General features: G+C 39.0%; 1 protein-coding gene across 5 annotated transcripts in view; it reads left to right on the top strand.

The window, feature by feature from the left end:
* Nucleotides 1-19,841, top strand: part of ZBTB44 (zinc finger and BTB domain containing 44) — a 70,408-nt gene extending 50,567 nt beyond the window's left edge. For 2 of the 5 annotated variants that reach the window (XM_036860354.1, XM_036860355.1), the window contains 4 exons: nt 6,346-6,430; nt 8,868-9,031; nt 10,384-10,684; nt 12,455-19,841. In XM_036860354.1, coding sequence (XP_036716249.1) covers nt 6,346-6,430; nt 8,868-9,031; nt 10,384-10,684; nt 12,455-12,737 — 833 coding nt within the window. In that variant the 3' untranslated portion in view covers nt 12,738-19,841. The remainder of the gene's footprint in view (nt 1-6,345; nt 6,431-8,867; nt 9,032-10,383; nt 10,685-12,454) is intronic. The other 3 variants (XM_036860356.1, XM_036860357.1, XM_036860358.1) reach the window with 3 other exon arrangements.
* Nucleotides 19,842-25,670: the final 5,829 nt, after the last annotated feature.

The raw sequence follows: 25,670 nt of genomic DNA on the forward strand, positions 1-25,670 counted from the left end.
GTCTTAAGTACTTAAACAATGGTTAGCGAAAACAGAAATCAGTTTGATGGAACAGAAGCTATCATACAGCACTTCTTAATGATGGAAGAGAGTAGATTCTCTCTTGATAAAATAGCCCTTAACATATAAAGCTGATTGTCTCTATAAATCAGCTTTACTGTTTTATAAGAGAGAGGGTTCTATTCAGAATTCTTAGTCCTCATTACCACTGAGAGCAGAATCTCTATAGTTTATTTATTTATTTAATTTTTATTTATTTATTTATTTGGCTGGCTGGATCTTAGTTGCAGCACGCAGGATCTTTAGTTGCAGCATGCGGGCTCTTTTAGTTGAGGCATGCAGGATCCAGTTCCCTGACCAGGGATCGAACCCGGGCCCCCTGCATTGGGAGTGCGGAGTCTTAGCCACTGGACCACCAGGGAAGTCCCAGAATCCCTAATAGTTTAGAAAGGAAACTTCATTTTAATAATTTAAGAAACATCACTATCACCTCAGCGAAGTAAAATTGCTGGTATAGCCTGCTATTAAATCAGTTCAATTAAAATTCCAATTAATATGGTTACTTGTGCTGTCATGGGCAGAAACCACCATCTCAGGAAAATGTTTACAAGATTTATTTGTGCTGATGGTTACATAAGTGATATAACACTATGTGTTATAATGTCCACAGTATGGATAGGTTTCTAAAAGTCTGTTTTAACTCTTAATTTAGCTTGGTGTTTTTATTTTTAGCTTTTGGCACATTTAATGTGCCATGGACTAGAAGAGAGTACCCTTTGTTTTACTTTCCATGCTTACTATCCATCAAATTAGAGGTCTAGAGGCCAAGGTTTAGATATTTTAGAATGGAAATAGATTTAAGAGGGACCATCTGCTAGATATGTCTTGTACTCCATTTTAGTTATTTTTGACCAGCCTTTTAAGCAGACTCCTGGTAACACCAGAATCAATCCAAAGCATAGTGGGTTTCATTTCCACCTCACCATGACCCTACTCCCTCCTAAAAAGTATTACAGTTTACTTGATGGTCAAATTTCAGTTAGATCAATCTTCCTGGATTGCCCTAATTGCACCTCCAGGCCTTTTTTGCAAGTCTTTACCTATAAGCTTTAATGTTGCCTGCGTTCTGAAGAACTGCAGAATACTATAAAGTAGATTTTTGTGTGTGTCCATGGTGACCAGATCCAAATACCGGGATTTTTCCGGTTTTTAATCCTAGGACAGATTGAAATGTTAGTGTTTAGTTCCCTCTTTAAGGAAAAAAGTGACAGTGGGAAGATATTGACAAGTGAACAGCTCTTTCTTAAACAAAATGCAACATTATCTGGTCCTCCAACCCACATCTGGTTTAAAACAAATGAGAAGGATCAGGAATAAGTTGGATAAATAGGCATAGGGGAAAAGCATAAATGTTTTTTGATAGTAAGGGAATGAGAAAAAGAAAAGGCATGCACAGAAATGCCAAACACACACCAGTAAGGGCGAGATGGGGGTGAGGGGACAGGAGGAATAGAGGTGCAGCTGGGGATGAATGTAAACGCATAGGGTCTTGTCTCCTTTCAAAAACCTCTATCAGTGTATTAGAACACAGGATAACAATTGGTGTTCTTGATGATTACCGTGAGTCATCAAGAAACAAGAAAAGAATTATATTTAGTATTATTTATTTAAGAAGTCAAGGCAAAATACAACTCTGTCACAAATTTTCTAGTGCAAATTATTTAATAAAGTAAGCTTGGATGCCTTAAAAGGGATTCGGTTAGTTTTTTGGAAAATTTTACTTAAGTGGAAAATGTATTCGGTTCCTAATGTCAGCAAATTCAAGTGTTCCAAGGGGGAAAACTGAAGTATCGGATTCAAAATTTTCATTGGGAGGAAGTTTCATCCTATGTATCTGTTAACAGATGATATTTATTAAATGTTCACATGTATATGGTGTTGTACAACTGTTACAGTTAGTACCTTTTAGCTTTCATTAAAATAACTGCAACCAGAAGGGTGCTGGCCGTAAGGACTGCACAGCCGCAAAGGCTCGTTTGTTTACTTGGGGCAGCACAGCTTATTCGCACGCCCTAAAGACATAGGCCAGGTTTAGTACCTGATGAGAACAGGCGAGGCTGGTTAGATCTACCCTCCCACTGAAAACAACGTGATCTTTTTATTTTAAGTCACGTTTTAAAGTATTTGAAAAGATGGTTAGGGAACTGCCAGGTTAATTTTAGGGGGGCGGTCTGACGCAGAGAGGTAAGTACATACCAGAGCACTAAAACCAGTTTTTCCGTAAGACATTTGCCAAAACACAAGAGGGCTTTGGTTCATCAAGTCGAAGAGTGAGGGAAACAGAGGTCGACCCAGAGCATATGAAAGCTGTGAAGTCTTAAAGAAGTTGCTCCACGCATTAAGCACTAGGACTCAACCTGCTCCCCTTCCTCCAGACTCCAGGGGACTCTAGAAACAGCTGCCTTGGCAGTGGGCCGACTAAGAGATGAAAAGGGAAAAGGAAAAACACATCCCTGAGAAGTGGTGGGCACAGACCAGCCTCTTGCAGATTTACATCCTGCTTACTCCTTGCATGGGTAGGCCAACGAATCTCAAACAGTGAATTGGGTTAGATAGGGCCTGCCCTCTAGGAACCTAGCAGGGGCAAACAGAAAGCTTTTCTGGAAGAGGGTATATTCATCCTCCCCTCAGCAAGTCAGTCCCCTGTAAATAATTTTCACGGGCAGTAACCACTGTCAGAACAACCAGAGCACGCAGGAAACATGGATATCAAACATTCTGGCAGCAGATTGGATTTCAGCAGAAGAGAGAATTGGTGAATCAGAAGATAAATTAGAAGACATCACCTGAGTGCTGCACAGAGAGAGAAACTATTAGGGTTCTCCAGAGAAACAGAACCAGTAGGATATATATAGATATGCAGAAGGAGGTTTATTAGGAGGGATTCACTCACATGATTACGGAGGATTAGAAATTCCATAATCTGCTGTCTGCCAAGTGGAGGCCAGGAAAGTCGGTTGTGTAGTTCCAGCCCAAATCTGAAGGCCTGGGAACTGCCGGCCTGTTAGTGTCCAAAATCCCAGTCCAAGTCCAAAGGCCCAGGAACCAGAAGTGCTGATGTTGAAGAGCAGGAGAAGATGGATGTCCCAGCTCAAGCAGAGCGCAAATTTGCCCTTCTTTCACCTTTTCGTTCTGTTCAGGCCATCGCCAGACTGGATGATACCCACCTGCAATTGGTGAAGATGATCTTCCTTACACAGTCTACCAATTTAAATGCTAATCTCTCTGGAAACACCCTCACAGACACACCCAGAAATAATATTTTACCAGTCCTCTGGTCACCCCTTAGCCCAGTACATTGACACATAAATTAACCATCACAGAGACAGTGGTAGAGACTACAGGTGTAAAAGAGGGTAAGAGTTATGGATGGTACAAACATAGGTATGATGGAAGTCCTAAAAGGAGAGGAGAGAATGGCCGAGAATTTTCCGGAATCTAAGAAAGACAACAGTCCATAGATTAGAGGCCAGCAAATCCCAAACTGGGAAAAGATGAAAAGAAACATGAACCTAGACACATTATAGAGAAAATTCCAGGAAAAAAATTAATGACAGATTACCTTCAGAAGAATATCTGACTTTTAAATGACGTTAGAAACCAGTGAAATGATATCCTCCATATGCTGAAGGAAATAACTACCAATCCAGATGTCTACACACAGTGAAAATATCTTTCAAGAATGAAGATAAGACATTCTCAAAGAAAAACAGAATTCAGCAGTATATCATCACTAAAGAAATGTTTAAGGATAGACTACAGGTAGAAGTGAAGTGAACACAGATGGAAGGTTTAATATACACAAGAGAATGAAGAGCAGAGAAAGGTAAACATGTGAACAGATGTGGACAAACATTGCTTATATTAAAGAGTAGGGGCTTTATCAAAACAAAGAAGTAAAACATCAGGCAATAATTTGTAAATTGAAGAATGGGTGTGTATGGGAAATGAAGTTAAAATGTTCTAAGATCCTTCAGTTGTCCATGAGGAAGGAAAAGTTTTTAGACTTGATTAAGTATGTGTCTAATTTCCAAAGCAACCAGTAAAGTGAATAGGAAAAGACTGTAATTTCCAAACTAATTGTAAGGGGGAAATGGAATGATTATTATCGTTTATATTCAACAAGTTGATTCTAAAATGTAAAAAAGGCAAAGGGCCAGGAATAGCCAAGATGTTCAGGGAGCAAATGAACAAGGTGAGAGGATTTGATCCACCTCAAATCAAGATTTATTGCAGAGCTACAGTAACTAAAGTGTGGCCTTCATGCAAGTGCAGACCAGCAGAGGGAACTAGCAGAGAACCCAGAAACAGACCCATGCTTTCAGAGCACTGCAGATCAGAGAAGAAAAGACAGGCTTTCCAGTAACTGTGTTCCGTCACAAAATCAACTCCAGGTGTGTTAAAGAAAAGACCCAAGTGCCAAGGGCAAAACCTAGATCTTTCATAAGGTAATTTGAGATAGGGAAGGATTATTCAAAACAAGCTCTGAAAGCCATAACCATAAAGGAGAAGACTGATCAATTCAATTAAAATATAAATTTTTCGGTCATCAAAAGAAAATGTAAAAAGACAAGCCATGTAAGAGGGGAAAATATTTGTAACAACTTTTATCTACAAACATGAAAAGAACTCTTACGATAAAAAGGACAACTCAATAGCAAGACTTGAACAGGCCTGTCACAGAAGAGGGGTTCAATAAATACATGAAGTTAAAAAAATACATATTCTGTGACCGAGCAAGTCCATTCCTGATATAGATACCCTAGAAAAAAAAAGCATGTGTATGTGCATTGTTACTTGAATATATTCACAGCAGGGAATTCCCTAGCGGTCCAGTGGTTAGGGCTCTGCGCTTCCACTGCAGGGGGCGTGCGTTCTCAATCCCTGGTCGGGAACGAAAAATATATATATATATATTCCCAGCAGTGTTGCTCATAGTAGCCTGAAACTGTCCATCAAGAGTGAATTGGATAGATGATGAATAATACCTAACTTCATTTACATGTAACAACATGGATAAGTCCACAATATTGAAGGAAAGAAGCAAGACATAAGAATACATACAGTGTAACTCATTTTATGTAAGGTTTAAACCAGACACCATTAAATGGTATGTACTCTTGTGTACTCTTCGTGGTGAGGGCGTGATAGTAAATATTTTAGACTTGACCTCTGTCCCAAGCTCACTTGCTCCACTCTGCCACTGGAGTGAAAGCAACCCTCGATGGTGCTCAGCTGTGTTGTAGCATAAAACAACCCCTAGTTTATGGAAACATGCATTTGAGGTAAAATTACTTTTTAAAAGGAAGGGGGAGGGGATTTCCTGGCGGTCCAGTGGTTAGGACTCTGCGCTTTCACTGCCGAGGGCGCGGGTTCGATCCCTGGTTGGGGGAAGATCCAGCAAGCGGAGTAGCACAGCCAAAAACAAATGAAAATAAAAAATAAATAAAAGGAAGCAGGATAAGAAGAAAAGGAAAGAAATGATTATTGTGAAAGAGGATGCTGATGGTTGCCTCCTGGAAGGAGGGGTTTGTGATCAGAGAAGGGTAATGGGAACTTTCAGGATGCTGCCAGTGTTTTAGGGGGTTTGTGAGGAGGTTTCACAGATGTTCACCTTACAGCTGTCTTTCTAATTCTGTGTAGAAGTTGTGTGTACAACAAGTAAGTTGTATGTCACAATAAAATAAGTTTTAAAAAACAAAACTTGTCAATGCTTCCTTAAATGATTGTTACAACATTACTTAATTTTATGTGAATTTTTGTCTAGTTTACATTTCAATTGCTCTACTTCTTTCTAAAATTTATATCAAAGAAATACTCTTGAAAGAATTTCAGTAGTGATATAAGGCTGTTGTTTTGCATGTGATTTTTTTAAATCACATAAACATTTAATTAAAATAAAAGTAGGGACTTACCTGGTGGTCCAGTGGTTAAGAATCCCCCTTCCAATGCAGGGGATGTGGGTTCAATCCAGATCCCACTTGCCGCGGGGCAGCTAAGCCCGCGTGCCACAACTACTGAGCCCATGCACCGCAACAAAAGATCCCGCACGTCGCAACGAAGACCCCGTGTGCTGCAACTAAGAACCGATGCAGCCAAATAATAAAATAAAATGTAAAAATTAAACAAAAGTAAAAAAGTTATAGAACACTACTACTTCTGACCAGTAATTCAGGGTATATACATTAGATAATCTGTTCAGAGGCTTGGAGACACAGCTTACAATTTATATCTTGGCTTTATTTATTACACCAGAGTATTGACAGCTGTCTTTTTTATTCACAGGTTCAGTAGATGAAGGCGTCACTGAAGGGCTACCTACACTTCAGAGCACTTCTAGCACCAGTGCTCACGCAGACGATGACGATCGGTTAGTACTAACATAGTACATAGTTTTCTTGTAAGGGCTGTGCTTGTAACTCTAAATCCAAGCATTCTATCTGGGAATTACATAAAAGTTTATTGCGACCTCCCTTTAGTATATTTTTTAGTCATCAGGTAGCCACATAAATTAGACAACTTATAGTACAAGGGTTTTTTTTTTTGGCATTTCCAAGACTTCCCAGCCCAGCTGCTTTAAATAGTATCTGTATTAGGGGTTGGCAAGCTGTGGACCACAGGCCAATCCCAGCCACCACCTTTACTTGTCAATCAAGTTTTATTGGAACACAGACATGCTCATTTGTTTACGTATTGTCTGTGGATGGCAGAGTTGAGGGGTTGAAACAGATCATGTGGTGTGCAAAGCCAAAGCTAATTACATCTGACCTGCTCCCAAAAAAGTTTACCAAACCCTTATCTATGTTCTCATGGTTCCCAAGTCATTATCTTCACATTGACCCTTCCTGCTTGATAATTTTCACATAGATGTAGCAGGGCCAAGACTTCATATATGGCCAAGACAGAACTCTAGCCTTTCCCTCCCCTCAGACCCGCTCCTCCAGTCCTCCTATCTCGGTAAACAGCACCATCATCCCCCCAGTTTCCCAAGCATTGTCTCTGGGAATTATACTTGATCCTTCTTTCCCTCACCTCCCACTACCATATTTAATCTTTAAGCAAGTCCTGTCAGCTCTGCATCCAAAATATACTTCTTCTCCTTCTCAGTCCACTTCTCCTCCAGCTCTGCTACTACCACCCCAGCCTAGGTCACCACCATCTTTTGCCTTTACTACAGTAACCTTCGACTGGCCCCTGATTTCATTCTCCCCTACTCCAGTCATTCTCCATGTAGCAGCCAGAATGATTTTGTTTTTTAAATTAAGTCAGATTATGTTGCTGTTCTAAGTAGCAGATTCTTAAAATGCTCCGGTAGATTGACACTTAAAATCTAAACTCCTCACTATGCCTTTAAAGGCCTACCTGATAGGACTTCCTTCAGACCATGCTCCTCCTTGCATACCATATCCAGCCACGCTGACCTTCTTTCAGTTCCTAGAATATTTCTAGTCCATATTTGTTCTGGCTTTGGGGCCTGTCTGCCATTTTAGGGCCTTTACTCTGCCTGAAATGCTTTCTCCCCTAATTTCCACATTGCTCACTCTTTCCTGAATCTTCAGATCACTGTCTAAGTGTCAGTTCTCAAGGAAGATTTTCCTGACCACCAGTCTAAAGTAAAACAGCACCGATCACTATTGGATCACTCTGTTTTGATTCTCTGTTCTGATCATTTTCTCGAGTGTTTATTGTCTGTCTCTGACCACTGAATATAGACTTCACTGAATTAACTCCTCCTCTTAGAGTCCGGGACAGACTTAAGTATATTTGTTGAAAACTTGAAGGATTCAAAGAACTCAAACAAGGTTTATTGTTCTTGAATAGCTAAACCTGATAGAGCAGGTTATGAACCAGAGTCATTTGAAGAAGTTAATGAAGGTGTAAACAAATGGAAATATGCCTAGATTCCTTAATTTCAAACATTAGTGAGGTTGTCTGTTCTATACTAGATACTGTGCTGAGTGGTGGGCATATTGAGATGAAACGTAATAACCCTTTACCCTCAAAGAGATCAAGCCAACTTTGGGGGAGAGGGAAGAGGTTAAAGACAGACAAGTAAGCAGATAATCATGAGTCATCTGCAGAGGGGTCTGTCGCTCTGCATAGGAGGGTACCTACCTAAACCACTGATGAGTCAAAGAAGGCTTTCGGGAGGAGGAGGTAACTTCTTGGGTACATTTCATAAAACGTCTGGGCGTGTTATCTAGGCAGAAACGGTAGGCACGTAAAGGAAGTTGAATATATGAAAGCACAGCACTGAGAGAGAACTGTTAAGGAGGAACTGCTTGGTATGGGTGTGTTTGGGGAGTATGACAAGAAATGAGGCTGGAAGAGTACACAGACCCAGACCATGCGGAGTCTTGTCTGCCTTCACTCTGAAGGTAACAGTGAACTGTCGCGGGATTTTTATCCGGGGACTGATTTAATCAGAGAGATCACTGTGAAACAGTGAGGATGGATTAAAGGGGTGTGGGGCTAAAGAGAAGGAGTTATTAATTCAGCCGTATATTGATGAGGGCCTTAATTAAAGCAGTAGTAGGAAGGGAAGTATTAGAGAGATGAAGGATACCTAAAGTAAAATCATTTATGATATGTGCTTGGTCATACGTCCTTGCTTAACTTAATATACTTGACATTCTGGACAATAACATTGTTTCTCCTATTGTTATAAATGAACCTTGTAATCTTTTAAACTGCTTCAAAAAGTCTTAAAGTGTTTTGTTGTTGTTGTTGTTCATTTAAAGTTGTGCAGAAATGTTTATTGAACTTAAAAATCAGAGCCTGGTTGCCTTCTTTGGTCTGTTTTTTAGATTGGAAAATGTTCAGTATCCCTACCAACTCTACATTGCTCCTTCCACCAGCAGCACAGAACGGCCAAGTCCAAATGGTCCCGATAGACCTTTTCAGTGTCCAACATGCGGGGTGCGATTCACCCGTATTCAGAACCTGAAACAGCACATGCTCATCCACTCAGGTAATGTCGTCATCCCTATTGTGGCATAAATGAGCACTCCAAAACATTTTATTTTGAAATTCCAGTTAAAAACAGTAAACAGATGCTTTTGAGTTAGAAAAAAGTTTATCTCTGGGAAGTCTAGTGAGAACAGATGAACATAGGTCCATTGCTGAATTGGTGCAGTGTCAGAAATGTATTTGCTTACAGGCATCAGTATTCTCATTAAGACTTGGGTCGGGTGTAATATGTAAATGAAAAAGGTATCAGATGCATGTGTGTGTATATGTGAGGGAGAAAAGCACAAATACATACGGTAAAGCAAATGGGGTTAACAGGGTGTATATTGGTGTTCTTTGTACTATTCTTCTTGTAACTTCTCTAAGTTTGTAATTATTTCCAAATAAAAAGTGTTTTTAAAAATTAATAACAATAATTTAATTTTAATTCTACAATCCTAAATTTCTCTGTGCCCTGATTAGTCAGCCTTGTAGTATTTTTTTAGTGTAAAAGAGGTTTTGGATAAATGATGTGTAAAACATATTTGAAATTTAAGTTAAGTTTTCACATAAAGGCAGTAAAATTCTTGCGGGTAGAACACTGACCTCTGATAAAGTAAGAAATCTTTACTGCTATTCTCAGCTGTATAACTATCTCACTTAGATAGGTCTAACAATCCCTGTGCGAACACTAATTCCCTATGACTTTGTTGAATCAACAGATGATGTTTTGAAGGTTTTTGAAATTTTATTTGCTAAAACTGGGATAATGAATTGGAAGGGACCATTAATATACTTTATATTTCATATATTAATTTCTACATATTTTTTCCATCACTGTTACATTAAATACCCCAAAACTCAATCAAGTAGTAGTTCTGTTACAATCACTAATTATGTTCAGCGATGTTAGAATTTACCTTTTTTCTTCTCATTTTTCTCTTGAGATAGGAAATGAAGAGTAGGTACTGATCATTTTCACATCTTCTCAATATAAACCTCACTACTTTAATGAAATGAAGTAATGTTATGTGAAGATTTAGGCTCTGCTTAAATACTCTGGTTAAATTGTGTTTTGAAGTCTATAAAATACAAGATTGGGAAGCGTTCAAAAATCTGTTGGAGTATATATTACCTCGATTACCCCCACCCCATGGTGCCTTTCTTTCTCGCTTTCTTTTTTCAAGCACTAGTGACTTCTTAGATGTTCTGTACCTTTTCTGAGATACTGAGTTTGGAACTCATTTTTGCTGATGATTTTTGTCTTTTCAGATTATCTCTTGCTACAGAATTACAGTTCAGAAATCTGTGAGGTTTATGACATTTCCACTTATATTGTTTTTAGATAATATTTTGTTTTGCTTTATTTTATAGGAATTAAACCATTTCAGTGTGACCGATGTGGGAAAAAGTTCACCAGGGCTTACTCGCTAAAGATGCATCGCCTAAAGCATGAAGGTAAACGCTGTTTCCGGTGCCAGATATGTAGTGCCACTTTCACTTCCTTCGGGGAATATAAACACCACATGAGGGTTTCCCGGCACATTATCCGCAAGCCTCGGATTTACGAGTGCAAAACATGTGGCGCCATGTTCACCAACTCTGGAAATTTAATCGTGCACCTGAGGAGTCTGAACCATGAAGCGTCAGAGCTAGCAAACTACTTCCAGAGCAGGTGAGGTGCACAACGAAAACCGAACCAGGAAAACTGCTTTCTAAACTCTCTTTTCCTGCTTTTAGGGCAGCCTGCTGTGTTTTTTTATCAGGTTGCCAGCTAATCAGTCACATTCCTTTTAAATTCCCACTATCCAATAATGCTCTGATCTCCTGATCTGATCAAATTTTGCTGATCCTTCTAAGTATAAACAATTTTAAATACATTTACAGTTGGCATTAGAAATCTTTTCCTACAGAAGTAGAGTACTTACCAGCTTGTTTTGGTTTTTTTGTGGGTTTTTGTTGTTGTTTTTTTAAATACAAGATTAAAGTAATTCTGTAGTACATTTTAAAATAGACCTTATTGGAGAATTTACTGTGTCAGATGATATTTAGTGATAGTGGATTACTTCAGACTCTTTGGATGTTAATTAAATTCTTGACCACTTCTCTCTTTTTTCTTTAAATAGTAAGAGAGAAACTTCTACACCAACTATAATGGATATGATAATTTACATCAAATGAAGTTTTCCTTTTTTTCTTTCAGTTTAGAGCGCCATGCTTTTAATATAAAAAACTTATAATAGAGCTACCTTTCTGATTTATTGGGTATCCAAGGATCAGGTTCTAGTTCTAGCTCTGCCACTAACTAGTGTTATGATTTAACACGTCACTTTACAGATGAAGAAGCTTGAAGCGTAGAGAAAGATAAAATGTAAGCTTTAAAGATGATTTCTAAGGTCTCCTCTAGATATAAAACTCTGTTGTCTATTTTTAATACTTTATCAGAATTGTACATCTGTAGGAATCCTTAGTTTCTTATAAAATCAAATCTTAAATTTTTAACTGCCTTCATTTTTTAAATCTTATTTTTCAGTAAATTATTCCTGCATAGATGTTGTTTTTCTCTTCAAGCCAGACATTTTGTTTAATGTAATCATTTCTAACTCTGGGTGTCTGGTTATCATATCACTAAACCTAGATTATACATGACATAACAAACTTTGTTCCGGACTAAAATAGTGTCTCAGTTAACCATGCCTGTTTTCTATGTCTTCCCTGTACTGAGCCCTCTATCCTCTACTCTTGTTTAACACCTGAAGGCTTTTTAGAAAATATAACATAGGACATCTTAAATTGCTTTGCAGATGAGCAGACTTCAATTTTTTTTATTAATAGTGGACAAATTGTAAAATAATCTTAAGTATATTAGTTATTGAGATAAAGTGTAATGAATTTTTTTTTTTGTTTAACAGTAAAGATTTAAATCAAGCATCTAAGTAGTTTTTTACATTTCTCTATGTAGTAGATTATGTAAAAGGTCATTTATGCCTGAGGATTTAGTTTCTTAACTAATTTATATCCAGGAAGTAATAAAAAGCTAGGTTTATATACCTTATAATTAGTGTATAATCCAAGAAAGGTTACGCATAAGTTATTCAAATGATCTTTGTTTAAATGAACATGCTATTTCCATCTGTTTTGTATACAAAAACTCTTCTACATAGAACAAGTAAGGATGTTTAGGTGTCCAGAGTGACACTGAAGGTGATAATCTTATCTCTCTTGGTAGTAGGGAGAGTTGATATACTTTGGTTCTAATGGATGGTTTTGGTTCATATATTTAGGAAAGTTTAGAAGTTGAAAATTCCTGAGTTCTAATCTTCATTCAAAAATTAGAGAAATGAAAAATCCCAATCTTGTTTTACAAATCAGGTCTTTTTATTGTGTCTTATTTATTACTGGCTTGAAAATTAACTCCCTGTTTCATCCTTTGCCTCTTACCTAGTGATTTCCTAGTACCGGACTACTTAAACCAGGAGCAAGAAGAGACCCTTGTTCAATATGATCTTGGAGAACACAGTTTTGAAAACAACTCCTCTGTTCAGATGCCTGTAATTTCACAGGTCTCCTCGACCCAGAATTGTGAAAGCACTTTTCCCTTGGGGTCTCTTGGTGGGCTGACAGAAAAAGAGGAGGAAATGCCAGGGCAGCCAAAGACCAGTGCTTGTGCCGAGGCAACCAGAGAGGACCCCCCAAAATCAGAGCTGTCTTCTGTAACTATTGAGTAATTTCATGGTTTGGCTTCATTTTTGATTTTTGGAAAGTGCCTGTGCTTGGTCTTGTACATTTGAATTTAATTTAACTTTTTAAGCAAAAAAGGGTTTGGGAAAGAATTTCCCTTTTTACTTTGTAAGTTCTGCAACTGATGTTTTATTTTTCATGACTGAGAGATTGCTTCTGTAAGTGCACAATAACATGGTGTTGAAATATAATAGAAACCTTGAGACATAAGGAGAACCAGTTGACTTAAAACTTGTATCAGTTTCCTCTTGCATTATCAGGAGTAGGCTAACAACAGATCATTAGGTCAAGAAGAAATCAGATGATTATTGACCTTCCTGAAATGAAAGCGTACACCAGAAACATATTACTGAACGAATCTGGCAAATGGCCTGAATAGATGTTTACTCCTATACACAGGATATTGTACAGTCTTTTGTAAAGCCTGTTGCTTTTGGAAGTATTTATGGTGAGCTTTCTTAAAAATTATTAGGGTATATACTTCTGAAATCCCACATGTTTTGTTTTGTTTTGTTTTTTAAGCTTTGTCACTATAATTTTTCATGGTGAAAATTTGGTATTGGGATAGGTATTCCCTGTACCTTTATAGTACCTCTCCTCCAAATAATCTTTCTTCTGTGAAAGAAGGCGAAGAACCACGGTTAAGGATAGTCAACTTGTGCATGAAATGACCAGGAACAGAGAATATAGTATGTGAATCTCGGCTTCATAGGAACTCTTTCATACTGCTTTTCTGGATAAAATTATTGTTTACCTGGTCTTTGAATGTTAATGCCTGGCTAATTGGGTCATTGCCTAAATCAGTTTTCTCTTGCCTATACTTGGCATGATCCCATGAAAAGGAGATATACTGGAGATGTTCTATATTTTATACATAGGTTTGTGTATTGTTGAGGATGTTTTTATTCTGCTGTTTTGGACAAAATAAAGAATTCTCTGTTAAGGCTATATTCTTAACCCAACTGCGATTGTTTACAAAATACCCATATGACAGTGATAAATTGTCCTTATTCCAAAATAGTTTAAGACATTGCCAAATGTCATATTAAAAGCAGTTAGGATAGTTTTTACGCAATGTAAGCAATAATGTAGAAGTAGAGGAGAGTCTATAAAATGATGATCTATGACTCAAATCTATTTGGGGAAAAAAAAAAGAATTGTTAAGACTAAAGAAAAACTAAAAACCTTAAATTAATGACTATTACCTCTTGCTGCTAAAAAAAGAAAAGAAAAGAAAGAAACTTCATGGTTTATAGTTGAAATATATATGATACTCTAGACTGGAATATACGTTTTTACCTGGTGCCATTAAAGCATCACTGACCTTGATCCTAAATATTCATGAGTCCATGAACAATGATCTTTTGAGTAACTCTTTTTTTCTATGTATATACCCAAAGTTTAATAATTATGAAAACACCTGATTAGGTTAGAAAAAGAAAAGACAGTTTCTTATTCAAAACACAAGATCTCAGTTTTGTCTGGGTGCTAGTTGTTAATAATAAAATTTTTCTAAGTTATAGTGATTTGTTTCATTTTTTTTTAATTGGCTAATTCTATAACTTCTTTTATCCCCTACAAATGTAAAGGAAGGGAAAGTGAACTCATTGAAGACTTTTTTTAGGCTAATGTTCTTTCTGTCTGTTTGAATATTCTGCTGTTTTTAACTTGTTTCCAACTCCTTTTCTCACTCATGAACCTGTTGTTTCCTCTTTGCTCCCAAACATAGGTATAGTACCTTCAGGAAAATCAACATATACAGATTATGATGGCCTTCCATTATTTATGCTTCTTTACTAATAGGTTGAATTACTTTCTTCAACAGACTGTGATACTAATAGCGGTACTGCTGTGTCTCAACTGGAAAGGTCAGGAATTTGTATTTTTAATGTAATATAGATTCTTTGGAAACTGTTATGCCTACCAGTAGATAAATCTCAAAAGTTAATTTTAAAATCTTAATGGAGAAGACAAAGAATCGGTAAAATTATGACCAGGAGTCATTGTTGCCCTCAGTTCTAAGAGTTATTTTTTTAAAAAAGAAGAAGAAGAAGGAAGGAAGAAAAGGAGGAAAGAAGTAGGGTTAATGAGAAGAAATATATCAGAACCATTTGGAGATTTGTTGGTTGAAAGTGTTTTAGCACACCCCTTGTCCTGAGAATTTTGTATTAAGAGAGTCCTACACAGTTTTGGCAGCTCTGAGGTGTTCTGTGTTCTCAGAATGTAGGATTACCACCATCACTGGCTATGTTTTCCCAGATGGAAACTTTAGATTTTCATTGGTAATTACAAATTATACAGATTTCCCAGTTTTATGAAACATTTGAATCTACAGTGAAAATGCCGATTGTTGGTTGTCTGCTCCCCAAATCGTATCAATACAGGTAACTAACTAGTACTTAACGTGTGATATAAACAGAGTCCTTTTTTTTCTATTTCAGTGAGGCTCTACATTTTTCTTGATACACAGTTTAAGGATACTTAGCTTATGGATCTGTTTTAGGAAACTAAGCTATGAGGGATAATTGTATATAGTGCTATTTAGATTTATTTAAAATTCCTCTAAGAGAAGGATGCCTGGATGTATAATTTTTACCAGAATATATGGAAAACATTGCAAAGAGATGAAAGCCAGTTATATTATCTCATCCATTAGAAATTACCAGCATAACTAAACATAAAAAAAATTCCAGTTTAGAATACTTTAGCATAGCTATCTTTCTGAAAGGCCCAAGGGGGTAACTTTGTTAAAGGGCTTAAATTTTAGGATGCAAGATAAATTGCCTTTTTAAACCAAGTATTTTATATAAGAAAAGCATTTATTTTTCATTTTAAAGCTACCAAATAGGTATGATATACATACTTTAGAAATGAGCAAAGATGTTTGCTGTGATACTGGATATTACAGCTCCTGCAGTCATTCTTTCCATTTTTAAGGGTATATTCTAACAGCGGGAGCATCTAGCATGTCAGTGATTGTACTAATTCAGAAACAAAAGCATTAATACTTGTTTTCATTTTTTTGAATTTTAAGTTCGAGAAAGGGATGCAGATGGAGGTTATCACCCACAAATGTATTTAAATGGATATTTCTTACTTTGAATTTAAAGTAACTTTCTTAATTTTCATTTTAAATAATTAGTTATATATTTAGTTACATTGCCAGTTTTTAAAGTTCTCACTTTCAGTGAGGCAAAAGTGTACTAAAATGTTTAAATAGCTTCATTCATTCTTACATTTTAACATTTCAGCAACCATTCTGGCTTACAGAACTTACATTCTGGTTCCATGTTATGACACATGCCCTTTGGTTTTAAAAACAAAAGAACTTCCATTTTGTTAAAATATGTTCCCAAGTGGAATGAACCAGCCCGCACATCTAATATACTTATCATTGGTAACTCTGTTCCCTTCTGACTACTGAGCCAGTCTCTCCGGATGTGTAAATGGTTCCCTGGGAGCCTTTGGAAGTTGTATGAAGTCTTTTTGGTCTTTTATTTTATCTCTTATTATTTTTTATTCTCATACTTAATCTAAATAGAGGCGAGTTATCTAGCTTAGTGGCTTTTATTTTGAAGATTCTCAGATCATGGTTTAGTTTCTTTTAGCTTTGTAGCCCCTGAGAAATACATTACTTTATAAGGTATTGGCAGTTTGTACTAGTATACCACATGGAGAGAATTATTCTTATTACTTGATGAATGAACAATCCTAAAATTATAATATTGTACCTGAAAGGGCTTTGAGATTTAAGGAATTGATGAAGAGAATTAGAAACTCTGAAGCTCTGGAGTATACATCTAAGTGAGGGAGAATAGTTTTCTAGTTACTAATATTAATGGGGAGGGGAAAAACTAGTAAAGTTCACATCTGGAAGCGACCCAAAGTTGCTAAAAGGTAGTAAATGTGGTTTTCAGTGTAAGTTATTGACATAAAATGATTTATTTATAATATATTTAGATTTGGAAAGTTACTGAGAGAAGCATGTATACAAACAAGATTTTCTTTTCTCAGTCAGTGGTACAGAATGGGGGGTGCTCAGTTACAGTAACCATGTCTATGAGGGATATTTAGAGCTAAGCATACTCCTCCAGGCTTCAGGCTCAGATCGTCAAAATTCAAGTTATTCCATATTTTGCCTATACCCATTTTTATCTTTCAGTGTCATTTTTGTTTGACAACATGTTGGTGACCATAGGGTATTTTTATTTGGAAGGTCCTCAGCAAGACTAATTTGCCAAAAGCAATAATGGTTCACATTAACAATGAAGTGGATTTGAACCAATTTCCAGGTTCAACTAAGGAGCAGACAGTCTATGGGTGTTTCATTTTTAGATTATAAATATGTTGAGATTTATTAATGGGAAGTTAAGCCTATGTCAGATCATGGGATGAAGACTCTTAGTGACATCATAGTTGTACTTTTTTTTTAACTTCATACTTGACACAGTTAGATATTTCTACTACATCATAGTGATTATATTTTTATGATAAAAAAAAAAGTAATAGTTCCATATCTTTACAAATAGTCTCTGCAGAGATGTCAGGCGATGATGTTACTGGCATCTCAATTTGGCAGTATCCAAAAATTGAGACTGCCTTCAAGTGTATATGCTACTTCGGTTATATAGCTCCCTCTGCATAGGGGCCAGGCCAGTTCCAACTAATACCAAGGTTTTTATGTACATAATAGTTTTCGAAGAATTTAAGGGTTCAGCCCATTGGTTGAAAACAAAAAACTTTCTAAAAAAATTTTTTAAAGACTTAAAATTTTTAAATTTCAGTTTGAAGTGCCTGGTTTATAAAATCTGATTCTTTGATGATTGCCTTTCTCTTTTAAACTGACTGGTTTTGCTGAGTAAACTTAAAGCCCTAGGCTCAGTTGTAATGATTTATTGATAAAATTGCTGCTTGATGGTTTGAGGGCCTACAGTGTCATGACTTTTATTAAATTGTCCCTTGTCCCTGTTTTCCCAAATACCAGTCTAGCCATATCCAGATTTCATTATTCAGTTAAACAGGTTTAAAAATCATCCTGTAAATGAATGTTCAGGTTACCAAAGTACATCATCTGCTGAGGAAGGATCAGTCTTCCCTACATTAAGAGGAACCGTCATCTCTTCTAAACACATGCTGTTTCCTTGGTATTAGTGGAGGCTGTGTTCATTTAAAGATGGGAAGCCTTTCATGCAGCTCCTAGAAACACCTGCTTTTTCTAGAAAGAACCTTTTCTATGATTAGGTTATAATTGTGTTTTCTCTGAGAGCTTTCTTTTATTTCAGTTATCAGTTTTCAAGTTGACAAATGCTATGTAAAGTCTCTCATACTGAGAGCGGTCCATTAAATTACTGAAAGTTACACTGCTGTTCCTCTTTCAGGTACCTGAAATGAATGCCATCAGGTGATCAGGAGTAAGATCATAAACTATTCATTTTCTTCCTTATACAAAGTGATGGCTTCTAATGCTTATATTTCAAGATATTTTTTAAAAAGACAACAGTCTCTCGTAGAGTAAAATTTGATTTCAGTCCAGGTCCCAATAATATATTTGATTTTTCTGTTGTTGCTGGTGCCTCCTGTTGCATCAGATAGAGATTGCCTGCCTCTTTGTAGGGCACCCTTGCGGCACCTTATGTCCAATTGGAAGATAGCATATGGCTTCTTTGTGCCTCTGCTATCTTTTCAAAAGCCATTTTATAAAAATCCTAGGTAGCCTATTTTAATATTTAAATATATATATTTGTGAGAGATACTTTTAGAACAGACTTTTTTTTTACTTTAAATTTCCTGTATTCCCATTTTTAAGAGTAAATGTAAACTTTCCAGGATTTGAACTTGTCTTTTTCCACAGCAGCATAATGAACAAGTCGATTTGAGACAATAGACCATAATTCAGTGATAGAAGAAATTGATGTCTGATTAAAGGAAACAGATGTGAAGGGAAAAAAATTGTTTTGATGTAACAGAAATGAATTTTTAAATAAAATTGTTTTAGTTTCTGTAATTTTGTATTTGCTGCTACAGTAGCTCAATATTTTACAGAGCTAACATATAAATCCGGCTCCATTCAAAAACTGGAGTACTTTCTAGTACCACCAGCCTAGGAGGAAGGTGTGTACGTACCACAGTCTTCCAGATGGGTGACTGGCGGTCCTGTTTAGCTAATGAATGCATGCTTTGAAATTCGCCTATAGCCCAACATTGAGGAAGTTTGGGAGAAACTTTTATCTTGCTAGTTATAGCATTATGATTCTTTTTGGGCACTGGCATTTTGTGAAACCCTCAGGGGAGGGAAGGCGATGCTGGGGAAGAAATGTGAATTAAATTATGTGGAAGGGTGTTGTCACGTCTTCTACCCTCTCCTAGAACCAGTACAACTTTCTTACCTGGGACAGGCCCAAGTTCACCAGCTTTGTATCCAGTTGTCATCTCCTTCAAGTTTGGCTTTACTTGGTTACAGTGGCCATAGCTAAGTTATTTGGCATGTTTGACTTTCAACAGTAACAGAAATGGTTTGGGATTTTGTTTTATTTCCTAAAAATGTATACAGTGTCGGAACTTCACATTTTATATACTAGTATCTGGCTATTAGTACTTTACAGGAACCATAGTTCTTGGTGACTACATACATATATATATTTTTGTGACTTTTTTGTATACTAAGTGCCGTTTCAATGTTACAATCATTTTTAGAGTTATTGTAATCACTGTGAATATCATGTTTTTTCAAATATGTTCTGAGCCTATAGTGTTTGCTTTGTGAATATATGTGTATCGTATATATTCTGTATAGTTACATTGTACTGAAATATTAGCTTGTTTGATATAAGGAAAGTATGTATTGAGTACTTTTTGCTAGCCTGGTTGTTTAATCTTTTTTTAAAAGGTTTAAACTTTTTAAAAAACAAAAGCAAAAACTTTAAACCAGCCTTTATTACGTGGTCAGAAATAACATTGCAGTTAGAAGGGATGGGCAGGGAAAAAAATAGTTTTGAGTGTCTTTGAATAGAAACATAAGACTAAGGTTTGTTTGGTTTCCCCCCCACCGCCCCCCCCCCCCGACCCTTCATTAAAATATCTTATTAATGCTTTCTGGAGTAAAACTTCCTGCTGTTGTTATTTACTGTTGGCTGGAAGGAAGAATTGGTGGTGCCGATCGAGGTCAAGTGGATAAAAAAAGTCATGAGACCAAGGTGCGCCTTAAGTAAGCATCCATTGAGTTTGTACAGACTAGAGAGTGTTCTGCGAGGCAGCACACACATCAGCTTCCTGGGCAGGTAAGAAAAGGGCTGAAAGGGCAAGGAGTCCATGAACACCATCCCTAAAACGGAAAAGAATATAAAGGAGGCTAGTTGGAGAAAGTCATCAAATCCTAGAGCTGTTGAGCCAGGTACCTTGTGCAGAGCTGCTTTCCTGAGTGGTGGGTTACATCTTGAGAAGTTGCCTTGAATCTTTCTGAAGCTATACTTTATTGATTAGAGACCTGTTGGGATATTTCAGTAATACCTTACAGCCAAGGAGTAGAGAATGGTACTTACTGGGGGGAGGCAGCTCATTGCCTAGGTGCTGAGCCTGCGAGAGCCTGAAGGAAGGGCATTCTAAGTACAGATGCACCTTGCTGTGAATTTTGACAATAAGTGGTCTGTAGCGTGAGAGCAACAGGCAAAGGAGATTGTGCGCTGACCCCAAGCTACCAACATCACTTAAGTTCAGGGAGGAAAAGGGTAAATTTTTAAGAAGCATTTTCTATCATTCAGTGAGTGTGTTGAGTGTTTTTAACAACGGTTTACCAAACCATTCAAGGCCGGCAAACTGTGTTGGGGTCCTCAGTAGCTACCTCAGCCACAGGTGATCCATATAAATGCAGAACGTAGAACTTTAAGTACTCGTGCCTTACAGTTTGATTTGCATATGAATAACAGGCCAGAGAAATTCCTTTCAGAGAATGATACTAAAGGTAGTAAAGGAAGATTGTGTGTCTGTCTCCTCGATGCATGGCACTGGGATACATAGTTGGGGCGTTGTTTTCTGAACAGAATGTTTGTTCTAAGTACTGAACTGAGAGATCTGCAAATGTACTGAGAGTTTAAATGGGGGGAACTTGCTCATAAACATCAAATCCCAAAATGTAATGTAATTCATTTTTCACATGGGTAAACTTTTATACAGATGGGAAAACTAAGATGGGGCATAGTCAATCCAGAAAGAACTTCCTCATCAGCAAAATGATGAGAACTAGGGTTTGAACAGCCGTGGGGACAAAGGGAAAGCTGTTTTACTGTTGTTAAACTCTTGATTTGTTTACTTGAATTCTTGTACCAAAAATACTTGAAATTTTTATACCCACCCATTTTATAGATAAGCAAACAAGTCACTGCAGAGGCTATGGGCAGAGTTGTCTTTAGAGTCATTTTGCGGGGCGCCTCCACAACCTTCTTTCTATTGTTGCCTACTTTTTTCCACAGCTAACATTTCTGGGGGCCTTTGGCTGGAGTCTGAAAGACTGAATAAGTGAGTGAGTGCGTCTCATTGACCAGAGAACCTGAAAAGTTAGACAGGCTTAGCAACATACACATACACACACTCAGTAAAGGGCCAGCTGCAAATGAATTACCTCTGATGATTCTTGCCATCTAGAGACCCTCTGTTGGGAAAGTTGCTTTAGAACATAAGAAGAAAAGATCACAAGCAAATAAAATTCCACTAGTTCACCTTAATTTAGGGGCTGAGGCAGATGTGCTCTCTTTGGCAGTTCAGGCAGCAGTGGTACATGTGGTAGGACCTGTGTACATGATAACTTTTGTCCAGAAACAGAATTCTCTGTTGAACGCAAATGAGTCTACCTACAAGATGAGTAAAAATTCCTTTTCAGTGTGTTTTACAGTTTATAAAATGCTAGCACTGTGAGTGATTTGGTTTTCAAAAACCCAGTGACATAATAATAAATGTATGACCCACACAGATAGTTGGGGCCCTTCCTACCCATTATAAAAAGGCATTAGATCCACCCTGAAATCCCTAGGCACCAACAGGGCTGCAACCCGAGAAGTCTTGAGTTGATACAGCTCTCAGCTCTCCCAGACCCAGTGATAAGAAGAAAAACCTGGAGCTTTGACCCTGCCAGTACTGGCATTGCGATTCTTTGGGGCACTAGCATTTTGGGAGACCCTTGAGGGAGGGTAATGCTGGCAGAAAATGTGAGTTCGTTTATGCAGATGGGTGTCTTTGTCTTTTGTGCCAGGGCCTAGTTCTAAAGGAGAGTCAAGTTAACTTATTCTTCTGATGTAAAACAATTACAGGTGACCTTGTTGTAAATATGTGAACTGGTCATGTGCTTTTCTTTGTGTGCTTTTACCTAAATATCACCTCTGGATTATCTTTCCCACCCCTGTTGGTAATATTTTCTGTCATTTTCTCCGTCCCTGCTGCTGCTACTTAATTCAAGCCTTTCTTGTTTCTGGCCTAGAAACAAAAACAGCCCTCTCTCCAGTCCGGCCCCCTCTGGTCCATCCTTCCCGTTTCTGCTGGGTCATGTTTTAACCGGGCCACTGCCCTGCTTAAAGTCCGCCTCCCTCTCCCTGGGAAATCCATCCCGGCCTGCTGTGCTTGGCTACTTGTAGTTGGACTTTCAGTACAAAGGTCAGGCTTCACCTCCTCTCGGAACCCGCCACTCAGTCCCCACTCCCGTCTGCCTCCAGTTTTGGGGTGAAGGCCCCTCATGTCTATTTCCCTAGCAGATTTTGTTTAGCTACACCAAACCACGTCTCAATCACACTGTCTTGTAAAGCTACCTCCTGGGGCAGTTATGAGAGTGGAATTATATGTAAAAGGCTTAGAACAGCAAGCACCTAGTATAGAGTAGCCACTTAATAAGTCTTGTCTGTTGTAACTAGTGTGTCTCCCTCACCTGATTTATTTCTTGACATCGGACTGTGTCTTCTATTTGTATATCCGCTGTAGTGCCAGGCACATAGTAGAGCTCAAAAAAATGTTGAATGAATAATTGAATGTTGCCAGGAAATGATCATAAGCTCACTTTACCAGAATGCTCAGAGGTACTCACCAGGGAACTTTAGGACAGAACACTGAGAAACATGGCACCTGATAGTTTGCCTCAACTCCCACTTCAGGTCTAATCCTCAGAACAACTGCCATCAGCCTGGCCAAAATTTCTCCAAATTGTTCTCTGAAACACTGGTGCTGCCATTGTCCTCCCTTTAGTCCGGTTTACTCATCCATCAAGTCCATACCTAAGTTTCACTTCTTAAAGAAGCATTCCCAGAGCCTCCCACGCTGGGCTGGGACTTCCTGTTAGGTTCACGTAGCATCCTGTGCTTTTATTACAATGGTAATTGATTATTTAAAAGCAGTTGGACTAAACTCCATTCGATTAAGTTCCATTAGGACAGGGCCATACCTGTCTCTTGTACCAAGGTGTCCCCAGGCCTGGGGTTGATTGAATGAAGTCTCTGACCTTAGGAGCTTATGGTTTCTGAAGTAAAGACTTACAGAAATAAAACGAATATAGAAGTAACTGAGTGCCATGAGGGAAACAGCAAAGCATGCATGTCCTCTGCAGATTTGGAGGGAGAGACCTGGCTGGAGGGATCAGGGAGGCTACGTGGAGGAGGAACATTTGAGCTGGAATTTCCTTGTAAAGAGGTCTAGAAATTTGTACTGGCAGAAATGGGGGTGGGACGGCACTTAGGAAACAACACTGAGCACAAGAGGTGGCATGTCCAGGGAGTGAAAGTGGTTTGATTTGCTGAGAGTTACAGCATCCCTGAAAAGAGAAAATGGGAGAAAATGTTAGAAAGCAGACTGGAACCAGATCAGAGGAGGCCTTTAAGAACTTGAACTGAATTTGGTAGGAACCAGAAAAGCATCACACATTTTGAGGCAGAGGGACAACTTAATCAGAGCTTGCTCTAGAAAGATAAGAACAAGCATGAAGTAGATTAGAGGGAAGGCGTACAGACTGAACCACGATCACTGAGGAATTACTTAAGTAGTTCAGGGAAGAGCCCAGAGGAAGGTGCCATGAGTGGCACTGGAGCCGGGGTCTGGGGAAGGGTTTGGTGAGAGGTGGGGCTGGGATCTTAAGCATGTCTAGTCTCTGAACAGTGGACAATATCAGCTCTATTTCAAGCCCTCGAAGTGCCATTTACTTGACATTGTCAAATTCTTAGGGGAACTCCCTTTGTTTTTGAGGGAGAACTCTGTGTCCTAGACAAAAATAGAGAAAGAGTTAGGCAGAGTTCTGAGTCAGGTTCCAGAGCTGAGCTCAGAGTTAGGGTGAGGAGAGGTTTAGGAATAGTCGTGCAAGGAAGTTACTTAGCTGGGTGGCCCTTTCCTAGCAGAGCCTGGCTTCTACTAAACCAGGTTGGTGGGGTTGAAAGTTCCAAAGACATTTCTCCTGTCCTGCTTTGCTCTGCTTCTTACATTCCTTCTACTTTCCTTCAACAGACACTGAGTGTCTGCCACACGAGACACTTGCAGGCGCTGCAAGCACAGCATGGAAGGGAACAACAGAAACCTTTGCCCTCGTGGGGCTCATCATCTGGGTGGAGGGGAAGGGCTGTAGCCAACAATGCAGATAAAGTGTGGGGGTGGGCAGGGGAGCGGTGTGGCCATTCTCTCACGATGGCCAAGGTGAGAGAATGGCCAGTAAGCCAGCTCCAAGCAGGTGAGGGTCCACAAGGTCAAGGGCGCTACCAGGCGTGTTCAGGAGGGAGGCCGGGCTCCCCACCCACTTCTCTCTGGGAAGGAGCCAGAGCAGAACAGGACGTGCCCGGAGATTAAAAAGGGACTGAGCACGGAGGATGGAGGAAGTTTGTTTCCACGTGTAACGTCTTTTCCTGGACAAACTCAGAGGAAGTCTGTTTCCCCAACACAGGCCAAGGAGCAGCTTGCTCTGAGTGAGAAACTGAGCTTAAAGGCCGGACACCGGCAGCAGCTGTAGATTTAACTTTTTAACGTAGCTCGTTGTATGTATCCAGATTTTTGGCTTCTAAGTTCAAGGTGCCGTCTAAGAGACTTCCGCGCGTATCAAATACCCAGATGCATCCTTTCCTACCGGGGACTGACTCTCCCAGGCTCCTGCGTACACGGAGCCCAGAGATGAGGTGTAGGCTGCCAGCGTGTCATCTCCATTGACGTAGGAAACATGAGTGGCTTTTGGAAGACGGTTGCTCTTCCCCCAGGAACCTCCTGACATGTGAGGAGATACGCATAACTGCCCTGGAAGGTTTTATCAAGTGCCTTTTGAAGCGGTACAGCAAGGAAGCCCTAGGGAAAGCATGAGATTTAAACAGGGAAACGTGCACATGCACGGAAAAACCAAGCACCGATGCATCCAGTCCTGCCCAACACGTGCCAGGTACACCCGTGCATGATTTCTACCCAGAACGGGGGTTCCACAGCTCCCGCGGCCTCCCAGGTACGACCGTGTGACACCTGTGAGAATTCAGATCCACTGTCCAACGTGGCAGGGCCTTCCACGTGGTCCCAGGAGAGAGGGACTGGTACAGATTACCTTTGGGGAAGGTCTAGCTTTGCCTTGCATGTTATAAGTGCCACAAAACACGAATGTATACACGCACACATACAAACACACACACGAGAAGTAGGAGCAAGGGAAGAAGGGAGGCCTCTGTTTCAGTCCAGGTCCATCTGCAGTTCTGGTCTCCCCGTGTCGGGAGTCCTGCCCGCCCAGCACTTCCTCCCCGGGGCTGCTACCAGGCCCACCCTCTAGGGGCCCTGAGCCTGCACCCCTGAAACAATGGGACCAGAAGCTCTTTCGTGCCCCACCCCTCACTGTCCGCAACAGCCGCCATTCCAGAGCCAAACAATTGGAGCCCCTAATTTGCCTCTGTTGACAGGCACCAGGTGTAAAAGGTTTTTCCCCAGTTTGCTGAATC

Source organism: Balaenoptera musculus, chromosome 8 (genome assembly GCF_009873245.2).
Source record: "Balaenoptera musculus isolate JJ_BM4_2016_0621 chromosome 8, mBalMus1.pri.v3, whole genome shotgun sequence".
NCBI classification, from domain to species: domain Eukaryota; kingdom Metazoa; phylum Chordata; class Mammalia; order Artiodactyla; family Balaenopteridae; genus Balaenoptera; species Balaenoptera musculus.